This window comes from Struthio camelus, chromosome 20, assembly GCF_040807025.1.
Source record: "Struthio camelus isolate bStrCam1 chromosome 20, bStrCam1.hap1, whole genome shotgun sequence".
NCBI lineage: Eukaryota > Metazoa > Chordata > Aves > Struthioniformes > Struthionidae > Struthio > Struthio camelus.
Genome location: NC_090961.1, coordinates 12,564,145 through 12,579,158, shown reverse-complemented (window position 1 = coordinate 12,579,158; position 15,014 = coordinate 12,564,145). Strand labels below are relative to the sequence as shown.

At 48.1% G+C, this 15,014-nt stretch overlaps 1 protein-coding gene across 20 annotated transcripts in view; it reads right to left on the bottom strand.

Moving 5' to 3' along the window:
• The window catches only part of ZNF618 (zinc finger protein 618), a 181,159-nt gene extending 171,135 nt beyond the window's left edge, over window positions 1-10,024 (bottom strand). For 10 of the 20 annotated variants that reach the window (XM_068914441.1, XM_068914449.1, XM_068914447.1 and 7 more), the window contains exon 1: window positions 9,751-10,023. In XM_068914441.1, coding sequence (XP_068770542.1) covers window positions 9,751-9,807 — 57 coding nt within the window. In that variant the 5' untranslated portion in view covers window positions 9,808-10,023. Of the gene's footprint in view, window positions 1-9,750 lie in introns of all 20 variants that reach the window. The other 10 variants (XM_068914443.1, XM_068914456.1, XM_068914457.1 and 7 more) reach the window with 3 other exon arrangements.
• Window positions 10,025-15,014: the final 4,990 nt, after the last annotated feature.

The following is a 15,014-nucleotide window of genomic DNA, read 5'->3' as shown; positions in this document are numbered from 1 at the left end:
TCTCCCACCTTGCCCATTAGTGAATTTCCTCACTCTGCGTTTTGCATTTCTTTCCCCAGCCTGGCCCTGGCCTCGCGCTTGCAGGCCACGGGTGCTCCTGAGCGCAGGCCTCCGCCATCCTCTCCAGCCCGCGGCAGATCGGGTCCCTGTCCAAGGCTGTCTCTCTAGTAATAACCCAACAAACATGATTAAGGAGAAACGCTAATTCTAACTGCTGCTATCACCAACCAGCTGAATTTATAGGCCTTTAAAATAAAGGCAGATAAGAAGGTAAAAATATCCCTCCCTCAGAGTTAATATGTAGTATGTCTTGGTAGGACTAACTATAAACAGATAACTGAAGCCACATGCTCTAGAACAGTCTAAACATGACAAGGAGTCAAAATACGCCCCGACAGAGGGCTTCGCCTTGTTCAATTATTAATTCCTTTGCTGGCAAAGTTCATCTCGAGCCCTGCTGCCCCGCAGCGCCCCCGCACCAATCCTGCCGGCCGAGCGCGGCGCCTGCGGCCATGCCCACCGCGCGCAGACCACTGGGACTCCCACCACCGCAACGTCCTCCTGGCCTCGACTCGCCCCCGCAGCGTCACGTCCACCGCCGTCATCCCCTCTGGGGCACACGGCGAGCCGCCCAACCCCAGGCCACCAACACGATGCGCTTTAGCGTGCCGAGAGCCAGCGTCGTGGGCTCCCGTCGACAGCGTCGCCCTAATAAAGAAGAAATCCAACTACCTCCCACCAGAGCTGGGGGGCCTCCCGTGGTCATCCTCAACTCCTCTCCACTACAAGCCAACCAAAATTCTGCTGTGCCTCCCTACGCAGCTTTCCAACATACATACCTAAACTTGGAAAAGGAATTTCATTTCCAGAGAATAACTATCCCATGTTCTTACGACCCACCTTCCCTACCCTCAAAATTACGAATACCATAAATGCTGATAAAAGCAACCTACAGATTAAAGAGCATCAGGACTCAAGTTACAGATTTACACCCAGAAATCAGTAACCGCTCCTGGGTTTCGAGCTACAGATCTATCACGGCAGTTTGCACGCTACTTACTGGAATATGTCAGCTCTGTTTTTTAGCTACACTAAACAGCCTGCAGACTTTTAATATAAGAAATCATACAAATCTGTCTTTTAATCAAAAGGGCTGCTGTAACAGGGTTCATTCTCCCCTCATGTAGCCAAGCAATTAATGCTTAACTCGGGGGGGGGGGGGGGAGGGGGGGAACCTCACCAAAATACAGACACAAGTTTAACTTGAAGCTTTGATTTCAAGAGTGCACTTCATTGGCTTTAACACCAGTTCACCCTCGCAACATGCTATTATTTGTATCACTAAATAGCGCCCTGGAGCACTAGCTAAGGACCACGAGCACACGTTGCTCATAACGAAGCTAACCTGTTTCACTTCTGGTTTTATTTCAGTTTCCCTTTCTGGTTCTCTTGCACTAGCAGAGCTGTTGACTTTGGTTGCAAAGTTTTGAAAACTGAGGTTTAATGCTTCTAAAAATATATATAAACCAATTAAACACTTATCCTAAAATGGTTCTCAACATACGGTAAACAGAACCTAAATGACAGGCCTCAAAGGCAAGTATACCTAAGTTCTTTTGAAAACTCCTGTTGCTATTTTAAGAGAGTAAAGGATACCTACACCCACACAATGTAAAAAATTAACTTAAAAAAAATTACTCCCTGGCTGAATATATCTAGTGTAATGAAATCACAACAAGCATTAAGACCTCTCCTGAAAATATGATGGTGCCGTTTGGGAACCTGAGTGGGAACGTGACCATGTTTGGCCCATTACAGCTTTTGACTAAGAACATTGGCTCAGCACACTGCTTAAGAAAAGGTCCAATAAAACACGCATGTTTTTTACATAGTTCTATCAGTTACCAAGTTATTAAACCTTGTGTGATAAAATTCCTAGTTTTCTAAAACAACATGTAGAGTATAATAGAAGCACAGCGAGCCATTGTTATCTGAAACAGGGTTTCCTGAGCTACTTGCTGTTACCGACCTGAAGGTCTATACAATATCTCAGACTCACTAGAGATCTTTATTCTCCATCGATAAGTCGAGTCTCTCAGACATGTCTATATGCATAAACACATACACACATATATTGATTCTTCATACATATTATTACTTCTCAATGGATTCAGTAGCTGCCATCCCCTATTCCAAGCGCCCGAGTTTGCTTCTTCCTTTTGTCAACCCATTATCAGCATATATAAAATCTCCAGGCGTTGCTCGTTCAGCTACAGCTTTATTTTTTCACATTGTGCCAGCCAAATATAGATGTGAAACAAACAAAAGTACTGTAAATTACCAGCAAGGTAGGCCTTGCCTATATAATTAAATCTTTTGCAGGTACAGTACACCAGCTAAGCTTTTCCAAAGCACGCATTAAAAGAGTGCTTTACCAGTACAGGTTAGGGAAATAAGACATAAGAAAAATATTCTAAGAAAGAGCTACACCAGCAGAATCCTGTTGACACAGGTCTACTCTTTTTTTGAATACAGAAACATCTCTGTGAGGGGTGCTCAGCTGGTATAGCTAAAACGCTCTCAGAGGGGGTACACAGGTGACAACAGGCATCCTGGGCGGACCAGCACATCCACCAGTCCTCTCCCCCAAAAAGGATCGTGCATGGCCTTCCCGGTTTCTTTGCCCAGAGACAGTAAGGCAGCACTTCAGGGAGCACGTGGCCAGCCCATCTTGCCAGCTCTGCCTGGGAGCTGTAACCTACAGCACAGGGAAAGGAGCATCTTCAGCCGTCACGGTGCAAAACGAAGGACCCTGGCTATGGCAATGCAGGCAGCACTGTGATTTTGCTGTTGTAATGGCCCTGACAGGAGGGGGAAGGCAGGCACCTGGAGCACAGTATGCCACCAAACGTGCTGTAGTTTTACTCCAAATGGGCCACGTTGCCTCCAGCTTCTCCAGCGGTAGCAGAACTCCATCATCCACGAGTCTCATCTCCATCTGATGAGACCAGCCAGTCTGAAACTCTGCGCAGACTCGATCCAAGGTTTAACATGGACACAAGTACAGGGTCAGGGGTTTGGCTGGTTTGACCTCCTCAGGGTAAACAAAACACTTCCGCGTCCTCTGTACACAAGCTACGCTCACCCAGCCATCTAACACAACACCTGTATCCCGGACAAAAGGCTTAAGGAGTGCCTACGCTAGCATTTACAGGTGTATTAATGAACTTAGGTTAACTGTCAATCAATTACTTAAAGGCAAAAGCAGATATAGAGTAGAAAAAACTCTTTTACGTTGGTAAAGAAGTGGTTTAAGCAGGAATATAAAAATCTTTTAGTATCAGTAGTTTGACTTTCTACAACAACTCATACTCTCACTGCGGCATGCTTCCCCAAAATATACTACTCTGCATAAGCAACTTCTTAACAGTTACACATTCAGAGTATTTTCTCCTTAAATTCCTGCTCCTGACATGTCTTACATTGCTCACTTTGGGAACAACAAACAGACAGTCAAATAAGTAAAATCCAAGTAAAGCAGAAAAGTCATCATATAGCTTGCCTGGCATCTCCACATGCATTTATACATTCAATATTGTCAGTGTATAATAGCCATATTACAGATTATCCATATCCACCATTTTAATATGTGACCAGAACACACACATTTCACAGTCTAGTAAAACGATTTCCGCAAGGGAAAAGCCTCTACTGCTGACCCCAGCCTGAAAGGAAGACCAACACGCACACTCGACTTCACACACCACCCCATGGTCCCATCAATGGTAACAAGATTGCTCGGTAGAAGATGGTAAATAAGGCCCAGCACTAGCAGGGCAGATTCAAGGTGGAAACACTCAACAATAATCAGGGGAAAGTGACCCTGCCTTTATAAACACCCTGTCCAAGGAGTAAGTCTCATACAGTGGCATGGCAGCTACAGATGTCTCCAGCATGTGTCCCAGGAAAGGACCTGCTCCGCAAAAAGGGAACGTCCTACAGCCGTTTTCTCCTCCTCCTTCGTGGGCCCCTTTATAACATGTTCAAAGATGACACGTGTAGGAAGGGTTCATACGTCACAGAACTCGCCTAAACACAAAACATCTATGGGTTCATCTCAGCTTCCTTCAATATGACGTGGGGATGGGAAGCACCCAACCCTCCTCCTTCCAAAAAGCCAACGACGCTCCTTGAGCAACGATCTTTGCAGAAAAATCAACTGCCGCAAAAGCATCCCATCGAGTTCGCTGTTTATTATTTATGATTATTTCATATCCTCTTAATTATGCCAACTGAACAGCTCCACTCTCTGAACATTTTATATATATTTATGTATGTGTGTGTGCATATATATGCACACATTTTATATGTATATAATATAAAAATAGATATTACATTATATATGTATATATATACACACACACATATTTTAAAATAAATATACATAAAATTTTATTTCTTTCCGCTTCCGTTCTGCTTCACTCCACTCCCAATGTCACAAATAGCTCATGTACCTAAACAGCAGTCACTAGTCACGCCTCTCCCAAGCAGGATACATGGTCAACACCTTCACCATACAACAAGGTGCAGTTGCTTTCCTCTTCCTCTCTCTTCCCACTCCTTGCGCTATGACTTAAAAATTCAGCTCTCACATGACGGCTAATGAGGACACAGCCACTGTGACAAGTTGCACCAAAGCAGTGTGTGCCACTGATAAAAGATACACTGCAAATGGTTATTTTTCATATACTATACATGGTAAACAGCATCATTCATTTCTATTCCCTGGCTCCAGACAAATCAATGATTGTTAATGCAAAGTCAACACGTCCAGATGTAGTTTGCATACTAGTTAACCACTAAATTGGCATCACATAGTACAAAATAATCAAGAGACATTCAAGAAACCAAACAAAAGCAAAAAGGAGGCAGATGACTAGCAATTAATCCATAAAAGACTTTTAAAAATTAGAAACTTCCTCCCCATAAAATGCTGTCTGACCAAACTGATTCCATAGCATAAATGCAAAATCGTAAAAATACGTCACACTGCAGTTTTAATCTTTCAGAAATGTAGAAATTACAAGAAATAAATACCTCATGGCACCATTTCCTGGCATCCATTACCAGAAAAGCAACCATGACCTCCAGCCACATGCACAGCCATTGTCCGGGCTTCTCTTCTCCCTGCCCTCCACTTTTCCGTCATTATTTGCCACACTATCTACAATTAGGGCCTAATCCTACAAACGCTCTCTCTCGGAAGTCTATCTATGGGCAACTACACACGTCGAAGTAACTGACTGTGGGACTAACCCTTTCAATTTTAAGGTGTTTTGTCCCGAGCACAATTAGCATGCAAATAATTGTTTACACGGATCCAAGTACGAATTACAGTAACTTACAGTGCCCAGGGTAATATTAGCACATTAAGGCTGCGATCCAGCAAACCCTTCTGTATCCGCAAGACGCTTCGCACATGCCAGAGGTCCCAGAGGAACCAGCCGGGTTCGGGTGCCAGGGGCTCACCCGGGCCAACGCACGCCCGTTTCGGAAATCTGAGTTATCGCGAGCCCCGCCGTGGCCGAAGCCGGGTCAGCCCGAGCTGCTGCCGCCGCTGAAAGGTGCGGCTCCCAACGCGGGGGGCCCCGGGGCACGCGGCCTCACTGGCATCGCAGACCACTCCCGCATTCGGCATCGTCCTTCCCGGGGCAGCCGTGGGCGACGGGCGGTCCCCGGCCCGTCCACAGCGCGCGCCTCACCATCTCAGGGACGCCAGCAACATCTAGGGCTTACATCCTCCAAAAGGTCCAGACAGGAGAAGCAGGCACAAACCCTGGGTCCTTACCGATACTTGCCATACATCAGGTTTAAAAAATAACAACACTAATTAAAAAAAAAAAAAGATATTTTTTTTTTTTTTTTAAAACTAAGACACTAATTTCATTGCCGCTCTTGCATAATCCCAAACTTAACTGCGCATCACCAGAGCCATGTGACTGTACCCATGGAACCGCACTATTCATGGTATCGCATTATGGCAACGTTACATATTTAAATTATTCCAGAGTTATGTGACTGTGATCATAACATTTTATACTGCGCTTGTGTAAATATTACCTACTACTTTAATAATATTATGTCTATTTTCATCCCTCACTGAGGACTAAGTACTTGAAATTTTTCTTTTTTAAAAATAATTTCAGCTACGTCAGAAGAAATATGTTGATATCAGTTTACAAGGCTTTCTTCCTTCTTCCCTCCCCCTTTCCTTTCTGCCAAACAGTAATTTTTTTAATGATAAATATCGATCAACTTTCCAGGAAAAAAAAAAAAAATCCCTCCGGAAAAGCAGACTGCAATGAAAAATTACGAAAAATTTCAAGCGCAAGGAGCTATCTTTGAGAAGGACACTTGCATATCGAAAGGTTAGGTTTAGAATCCCATTATAACCTCAACTGTAGCTTTCCATCATCAGTGAAACATATAATGGAAGCTGTTGTTAAAAAGAAACTGATCTACGCAGAGTTAAAGATTGTAAAGGTTGCAGCACGCACACCTACGGTATGACAGCATCCCCACAAGTTGCAACCTAGTACCATTGCATTGCATTTTAAATCTCTGCAGAGGAGGAGATGTGCAAGACACGAATGCATGAAAAACAAATATCTACAGAAGATTCACTTACGCCCCATAACAGCATAAAAGAGATTAAGATAGATATAAACCAGGCCTTACAAGTTTCAATTCCTATATTTTAGGATAGCATGATAAACTTTAAAGATAAAACCGTAAAATGCTATACTTGTGAGCCAAAACCAAATATATATGTCATTATTTATATTTAACATGCAGTGCCCATCAATGTATTACCCTCCCATCCTAAAGCGTATCAATAATCTTTCTCCCGAGATTTCAGGGTGAGGGTGTGGGGGTGGGCAGAGGAGTGAGGGGAGAAAGAAAAAGCAGCATCAGATCTCTGTCGGGGGAAAAAAAAAAGTATGAAACCTTAAAAAAATTAGAGCTAAACAGTTTCTTTTGGTATAATCATAGAGTAAGTTAAAGTTATGGGGTACAGTTCAAGGAAGGGAATTCTTGGAGTATAAGAATATGGAAAAGACACCACGTTTAAGCTTCCTGGTTGAAACCATGAATAAAATATTCTCCAGGATTGTTTAATCCAATTTAAAGCACTGTGTATAATTTTTACCCATATGTGCCACTCTGCTCTATCTGCGCCACTATTAGTTTTAACTATAGCGCTTGGTTCATTATTTGCTAAAAAAAAGATTCAGGAAGAGGGTGGGTCCTCGGGGGGAGGGGGGGGGAAGGGGGGAATAAATGCAAAAATAAAAATATTAAGTTGACATTTCAGAATATTTTCTCCTCCATCCAAGAGTTATCCTGCTCTGCAAATTTTTCCATTGCCCCCCCCCCACCCCAGTAACCCAAAATGAGAAACAAATAAATGGGAGCAGGGTGAAAAAATAGACTCTGGTCCTTGAATTTATCAGCAACTTCTAATTTCAAGTAAATATCAAGTTACAGTGAAATTAAAACAAAACAGAAAAAACTTTTAAGGGGTTTGAGATTCAGATTTGAAAATTCATTCCAGATTGAAATTTATTTTTTTTAAGCGGCTGGATTTGAGGTGCTAAAGTGTGGGTTCACAGCAGTTCCAGGAACTCTTTTGAGTTCAAAATTTAAAAATGCCTTTTTCAAAAAAAAAAAAAAAAAGGCTGCAGCTGTGGAGCCAGCCATCTTGATATTTTGTCCCCATTTTAGAGAGGAGACTGTGTCAAGGTTGGTAAAACTCAATGTTGACCTAATCTTTCCCTTCCTCTCCCTCCCCCGCTTTTGGGTGGAAAGGCCATGTATCTCTCCTATATTGCTTTTTATTGAAACAATGAATGTTTCAGTGCTCTTTTGTTATTTATTTTTAAAAGATCAATACCAAGACCCCAGTATTCAAGGGCAACCCTACAATAACAAACCAGTGTGTGCACAGTCCAGAACTCACAGGCACCCCGTAAGAGCATAACAATGTGAACATAAGAGTAGAAAAAAAATTAACTATGAAAAAAGATTTTGATTTCAAATTCCAGGAAGGCTTTACAGTATGAGTCAAGGAGAAAAAGGATTTTGAAATTATGAGAAATATCATGACAGAGCTCTTTAAATGTACTTTAGTTTTACTCTTAAAAGAAAAATCAAAATCACTAAATCTGCAATTAATTTTTCACAATATCGTTAATTATGCACATTCATATTATCATGGCGGACCTTATAATAAACCTGTGTAAATATTAGATTTATATGATCCACAGTATCTAGAGTTGTTACAGTGTGTGTATTTAAAAAAGAAGAAGAAGAAAAAAGCCTACTATGGACATTTTTTTTCTTTACAAAAGAAGTAGGAAATTAAATACTGGAAACAATGTTTTAATTATGCCAGAAGAAACCAGCAGAAAAGCCAAGAAATTCAAAAATAAAATGACATTCGATTCTTAATTTTGCTTGTCCTCGTGTTTTCCTGGACTGTGTTTAGAATCTTATTGTTTAAGAGCAGTTTTGCATGAAATCCAAAAATCACCAAAAAAAAAAATTTGGGTGTGTCCACAGCAAATTTTCTATGGTCTAATTTTCCTGCAAAACTCCTTATTTGAAACAACTAACTTTAAGCACTGCAGCAAAATCAGTTTTGGCACACCATGCTAAACAAGTTCAAAATTACAATGAAGTACAATTCCTAATTGCTCCATAATAGCAATTCTCCTACTTTCCCAAACTAATCATTTTATTGCAGTTAATCCATATGTGCCCATCTCAAACTTGAATTAGTTTCCTTTCCGAGCTGCTTCCCAGCTCTATTTTCCTCCAAAAGGGGAGTTGGGGGGGGGGGGGGGGAACCTGAATTCATTCAAATTCCAGCTTAATTTTCATTTACATATTAACAGGGCTTCACTTCAAAAGGGACAAAAATAAATTTTGCCCAGGCGAGCCCAAAGCCCCTCGAATAGTTGTGGCAGGAGGGAAACCCCAAAGCGTGCCGGGCTCCCCCGCCCCGCCGTGGCAACGCAAACTTTCTTAAAAATAAGAAATAGCAGAATATTTCCTCTTTTTTCAATTTTAATTTCTTTTTTTTTTTATTATTTACGAAATACTCTCCTCTAGGTGGCGTCGTTTTAATGGAAAAAAAAAAAACTATCGTTTGGGAGGAAAATTAGAAAAAAAAAATTGAGAAGGGGAGAGTGGGGGGAGAAAGCCCCGTGAGGGAGCGGGCCGGGCCGGGCCGGAGCGGCGGGGCCGGGCGGGCCGGGCCGGGCCGGGCCGGCAAGGGAGGCGGGCGGGAGGCCGGGCGGCGGCGGCGGCGGCGGGCCGGGCCGGGCCGGGCCGGGCGCGCGGGGCGCGGGCCGCGTTGTGGCGAGCCGCGGCTCGTCCCCGCCGACATGGCTGCTCTGCGCCGCTTTGTTTTGCGATCCGGTCCGAGGAGGGCGGCGGGGGAGCCCGGCGGCGGGCCGCCAGGGGCCGGCCGGGCGGCGGCCGGGGCGCCAGGCCGCAGCGCGCCGCTCCGCGCCGGGCGGGCCGGGGGTGCCGGGGGTGCCGTGCCCCGGCGGCGCCCCCCGCGCACTGCGCCAAAGCGCCGCGCTGCCGGCGGGGCTCCGCGACGGGGCGGCTGCGGCTGCCGCCCTCCCTCCCGTCCTCCCTCCGCCTCCCCCCGGGGGACACGCCGCCCCGGCCGCCGCGTACCTGCGCTCCCGTCGCCGCCGCCGCCGCCGCCGGAGCGGTGCCGTCCGGCTGGTTCATGAGGCTGGGGCGGGAGGAAGGCGAGCCCCGCTCCTCCGGGGCCTGCGATCCGCTGCGTGCACAATGCAGGCGCCGCCGCCGCCGCTGCCTCCTTTCCGCCCTCCTAGGAGCGGCGAGTGGGGGCGATGCCCCCGCTGCGCGGGTGGGCGGCTCGCCGGGCTGCTGCAGCCCCCCTTCCCCCCGGGGGCATGGGCCGGGGCCGCCGCCGCGGGCACGGGCGCTGCTGCTAGCGGCGCGGCGCGCAGGGCTGGGCGGGCGCCTCCCGCTGCCGAGCCCGCGCCGCCGCCGCCGCCATCACGAGCCGCTCTGGGGGCAGCTCCAGCCGCAGCACATTCACATCAAGCGGCGGCAGGAGAAAGGGGCTGAGTCTGGCCGAGCCCAGCCGCCGCCGCACGGCAGCCGCGCCGCGCCGCCGGCCGGCCCGCCGCGCTGCCCTCTCCGCCCCCGCGCGGCCCCCGGCCCGGCCCCGCGCCGGGCACCGGCGCCGCCGCCGCCGCCGCCGAGCCCCGGCCGCCGCCGCCGCCTCCCGCCGGGGCTCGCCGCGCCGCGGGCCGGGCGGCCGCCACCCTCCCGGCCGGCGTCGGCCCGCCCGCGGGGACTACTTTTCATTTTGGGGGGAAAGGCGCGGAGAAAAGCGCGCCCGGCGCCTCGGGGCCGTCGGCTTCGGCCGGGCGAGGCCTCGGCGGCCGCGCCGCCACCGCCGCGCTGCCGGCCCGCGAGGCCCCTCGGAGCCTCCCTGGAAGGGAATCGGGGGCCGCGTCCCAGTTGCCCCCAAGTCTAGAGGGTGATGGCGCGAGCGGGGGCAGCGCTGCGATGGCCTCTCGCGTGGAGCGCCGGGACTCGTAACGCCCCGGGCTGGCATCTCCCCCGCGCGCCCTCGTGAAGCGCAGCTCTGCTCTGCGCTCTTCGGCTTCCCGCTCCCACCCAGGTTTTGCTTCTTTTCTGCAGCGTGCATAAAATAAACAAGGGCAAAGTACTGGGTTGTCTTTCCTGAGGGAGGGAAGACGGTAACCCCCGGCCGGAGACCTGCTTGCAGACCGCGGCCTGCCGCCCAGATGAGCAAGCTCCTCCGGCGGACCAGGCAGGCAGGCAGGGCAGCATTTCTGAGCGACGTCCGCGTATCCAGGGCCTCGGCCGCCCCCGCGCTCCTCCCGGCTAGCGGGCCAGCCTGGGCACCACGTCGCAGAGGGGGCTCCGCATCCGTCCGAGCAGCCACGTTTGCCGGCCTGCCCCAGCGCCTCGCAAAGAGGAGTCCCGCTGCTGCCTCCCAAAGCACCAGGAGTGAGAAAGCCCTGCAGTTCCCCTCCTTGTTCCTAGGCCAGGCCTCATGCGTGCCCTGAGGGCGTCAAAGCCACTTTTAGGGGGGAGGGGGCGACTAAAACCCAGGAGATTTTAGCTGGGATAAGAGCCCAGGCTCCGAAACGGCAGACCCCAGTCTCCTGCGGTAGCTCCGAGGCCTCTCGGAAAGGGAAGGTCACAGCTCCGAGCACAACCATCATGCGCACGGAAACGTTTTCCTGGGCCTGCCAGAGAGCCGCTGCGTAGCGAGCGCAGGACCAGGCAGGGAAGGGCAAGGGCAGGGACTGGACACAGTCAGGACAGACTGGACCTGCAAAAGGGACCACGCTTCCTCACGGGCACCTCACCTCTGCGCCCCGTGTTTTCCCTGGCTTTTGGCACCACCTCTGGCTTTTCTCCCCTTGCCTGCGCAGCGTGCCTTTCGTTTAAAGCAGCAGCTGTCATTTTAGTCCCAAACCTCTCTTTAGTGTCCCCTCATTTTTGGTGGAAAACTGTTTTAAACCGAAATAAATCCATTATGGCCCAGGAGTCCCAGTCTACCCTACAGGAAAGATCCCATGATATTTTAAACATGCCCTTCATTTTGCATATAGAGGGTCTGCATCTGCCAGCCCCCTACCCGGCCCCATGCAAATTAACCGCAGGGTGGGGAGCACAGCAAAGAGGCCCCCGCGCTGCCTGGGGAGGCAGTTACCATTTTTGGGCAGCAGTGAGCACCCTGTGGGTTCACTTTCCTCCAGCCTCAGCCCCGCGCTCTGCTCTGCAGGCCTCCTTGGCATCTTTTCTTTTCCTCATCCTTCCCCTCTCTCCCTTGCTCCCAGGCAGCCCCTCTCAGGTTCTCCCTTTTGCCCTTCCTGACTCCTCCTTCACAGCCTCTTCTCCAGTTCTCCGTCCCGACAGCCCTCCCTGAACACTTCTCTCTCCTCCTCATCCTCCCTCCGTGCCCCACAGGACCCCATCCCTCAGCCACCCCAGCTCCAGTCCCACCCCACTTCCCTCTCACGGCTTTCCCTATCTGCTTCCTCCCCCCTCAAGCCCACTCCAGCTCCTCCTCTTCCTCACGTTACCTGAACTTTATCTACCTCCAGCAACAGGCCCCATTTTAACTCTAGCAAGAGCAATATCTCCCCAAGGCTTAGGGAATAGTAGGGAGGAGAAGCGAGCAGCTCTGCAGCCTCACCACCATCCCACATCTCCCAGGGTGACCTAGCAAAGGCAGGGAGGTTTATCAGCAGCGCCAGGACTTGGGAGGACCCTCCTGAGAGCCCCGGCGTCTGCTTTCCTCAGGTGGAAGTCCTCAGCTTTTCAGGTGCTCTCGCTGACGTGGGCCATGGCCCAGGTGTTCCCTTGGAGGCAGGGACCTGCTCGACAGCAGAGCGTGGCAGCTCGCGCGGCGGTGCCCAAGGCACCTTCCCTAGCCCCGAGCATAGCAGTGCAGGGTGAGGGCCTCTGGGCTATAATGCAGAGCAGGGGAAACTCTCCGCTCTCATGTCATGAAGCTCAGCCCATCGTTGTCTCCCGCTGCTACAGAGCTTTCGGTTGGTACTTGTTAGGAGGATACACGCTTATGACGTTCAGTGCTGCCTTGCGAAAGTTACTGGTTTTACTCAACAAAAAAGCAGCACTTTTGTTTCCCCTGGAAAACTCACAGCATTAACTATAGATATAATCACATCTTGTGCATACCTGTTTTTTTTTCTCCCTTGTGAAGTACTGCCAAAAATCGTTATTAATAGTATTAATAAAATAATCTGAACTCACAGATTTCGCTGCCCCGGCCCATGAAACCCTCTTTCCCAGGAGTACCACAAAGCTAAAATTTGTTCTGAGTCTAATACTGATTTTATTCTTGTTACATAGACTAAAGATCGCCTCAAAGATACTGTAAAATACAAATTCATTTTTCTTAATATCTTTCATGCAGATTTCATTCCAAAATGCTGTACAGTCAGGTAGTATGATTACAGAGCTAAATAAAAACAAAGGGGCAAGGGAAAAGTTAAACAAGGAAAAATTTTTTCAAATGAGCTTAGAAATGATGTAAAAAGTCAAGATGCAAAAAGCACTTGTAAGGCTCTTTCACCCCCAGCATCCAGCATGTGAAGACCAACAGTAAGGAACCCAGCGCTCTCTCCCCTGTGGACAAGAATAAAGCAAAATAGGGTGTATAACTAAGTATAATAAAACAGTCTGAGGAAGGTTTGAAAAAAAAGGTACAATTTTGATGCAAAGTTTACAGAATATGAAGGTAAACATTATGTCTGCGAAACGAGAAATTGGCTAGAGGAGAAATGCAGTAATATGTAGGAATGCTCATTTGCCCAAGTGAAGTTCCTCTGCCTTTGAGACTTTTTGCTCTGGGGAGCTACAGAAAGTGAAACATTTTTTTGGAGAAAGCACACAAAGAAGTAAGAAGGATGCAACAAACTGAGCTCAGCTGCAAGAACAATATATATTTCTTTGGAGGCTACTTAGAGGCTTGAGCCATGGCTGGGGTTGCTCATGTGGGAACTGCGGGATTCCCTGGAGCGGAGGACTTCATTCCTCCGTGATAACTCTCCATGTGAAGGTGCCCTCAAGAGTTTTCTGGGAAACCTCTTCACTGCCCTCATTCCTGAAGCCAAAGCCAGCGTAAGGGAGAAAAACATCTCCACGCCTCCATGGAGCCTTCCCTGGCTGTCCTTGTCTGGGGTGGTTTGAAGCAAAGGGCATGCCAGCCTTTTTAAACTTAGTCAAACAGGGAAAAAGGAGTTGTGTGCTGACATTTCTGTTTCATCCACAAACACTGTGTGTACTGGTAGATGCAGAAGGTGTAAATAACATGCAGATTGTCTAATGGCCCAACCAGTCATTTCTAACACTTACTTTTAAGTACACTTTTATAGGAGTATGAATCTTCTCTGTTCTTTTTACCTTCCTTGACAAAGAAACCAGGCATGCAGCTCGGGCTGTGTTCATCCCCACAAACAGGTCTACAGAGCCTTGGCAACATCTTCAAAGAGGAAGGGAAAAAAGCATTAGGAGTCTCAATTGATATAACAGATTCCACGTCACAGCCAGCAAAACTTTGTAACATTAAAAACCAACATCTAGGCTCCTGCTCTGCAAGTCTCTGGGTGAAGGATATGGTCTCTCTTGAGTATGATGGTGTAAAATATTTTACCACACAGCAGCTTTTTAATAAGGTTGCTCATATGTAACTTTAAACTGTGTCCTTGAACACCCAGCATTGATTTAAACATATTCAGCTATGGAGAATCCATCACAACTCATGGCCAACCATTAATCACTTTCGCTGCTAAAAAACAAAGCTGTGAACTCACTTCTAGCCTAAACCTACTTTGGTCCCATTTGGTACTTTTACAGCATTGACTGCTAGACTAAAGAGCCTCCTGTTGTCATATTTCCATTAGCCGTGTGAGTAGATTATCCCTTTTAGTTCTCTTTGGGTCTTTCTTTCCTCTGTAAGGCCTGTATTACAGCTCTTTAAGCTTTCTCAATCCTCTTCCCCAAACCCACTCCCATTTCTTTTAATTGTAGATACAGAGGGATGGTGGAAACACCGTCCAAGTCGTCTTGATTTTATCTGTTCTTTCACTGGCCTTGCCAACTGGCTCGGCCGTTAGACTAAGACGGCTGTCACACTCAGCTGTGGGGCTGGAGCGCTGGGGCCCCCGCGTGAACGGTTCTTAGAGAGTTCCCAATTCTTGCTCAGACTTCTCTGTTTAAAAATCTTCCTCCCAGGTGATTTGACTCATGATTGTTTTTGGCTTTGTGAAACTGTCCCTTCAAAATCAGCAAGTGTTTACACTGCTGAACTTGAAATTTATTCTGTTTGCACATAACAAATATAACCAAATTGTGATTACCTCCACCTAAAGAACAGCCAATTTTTGTGTGTCAAGATG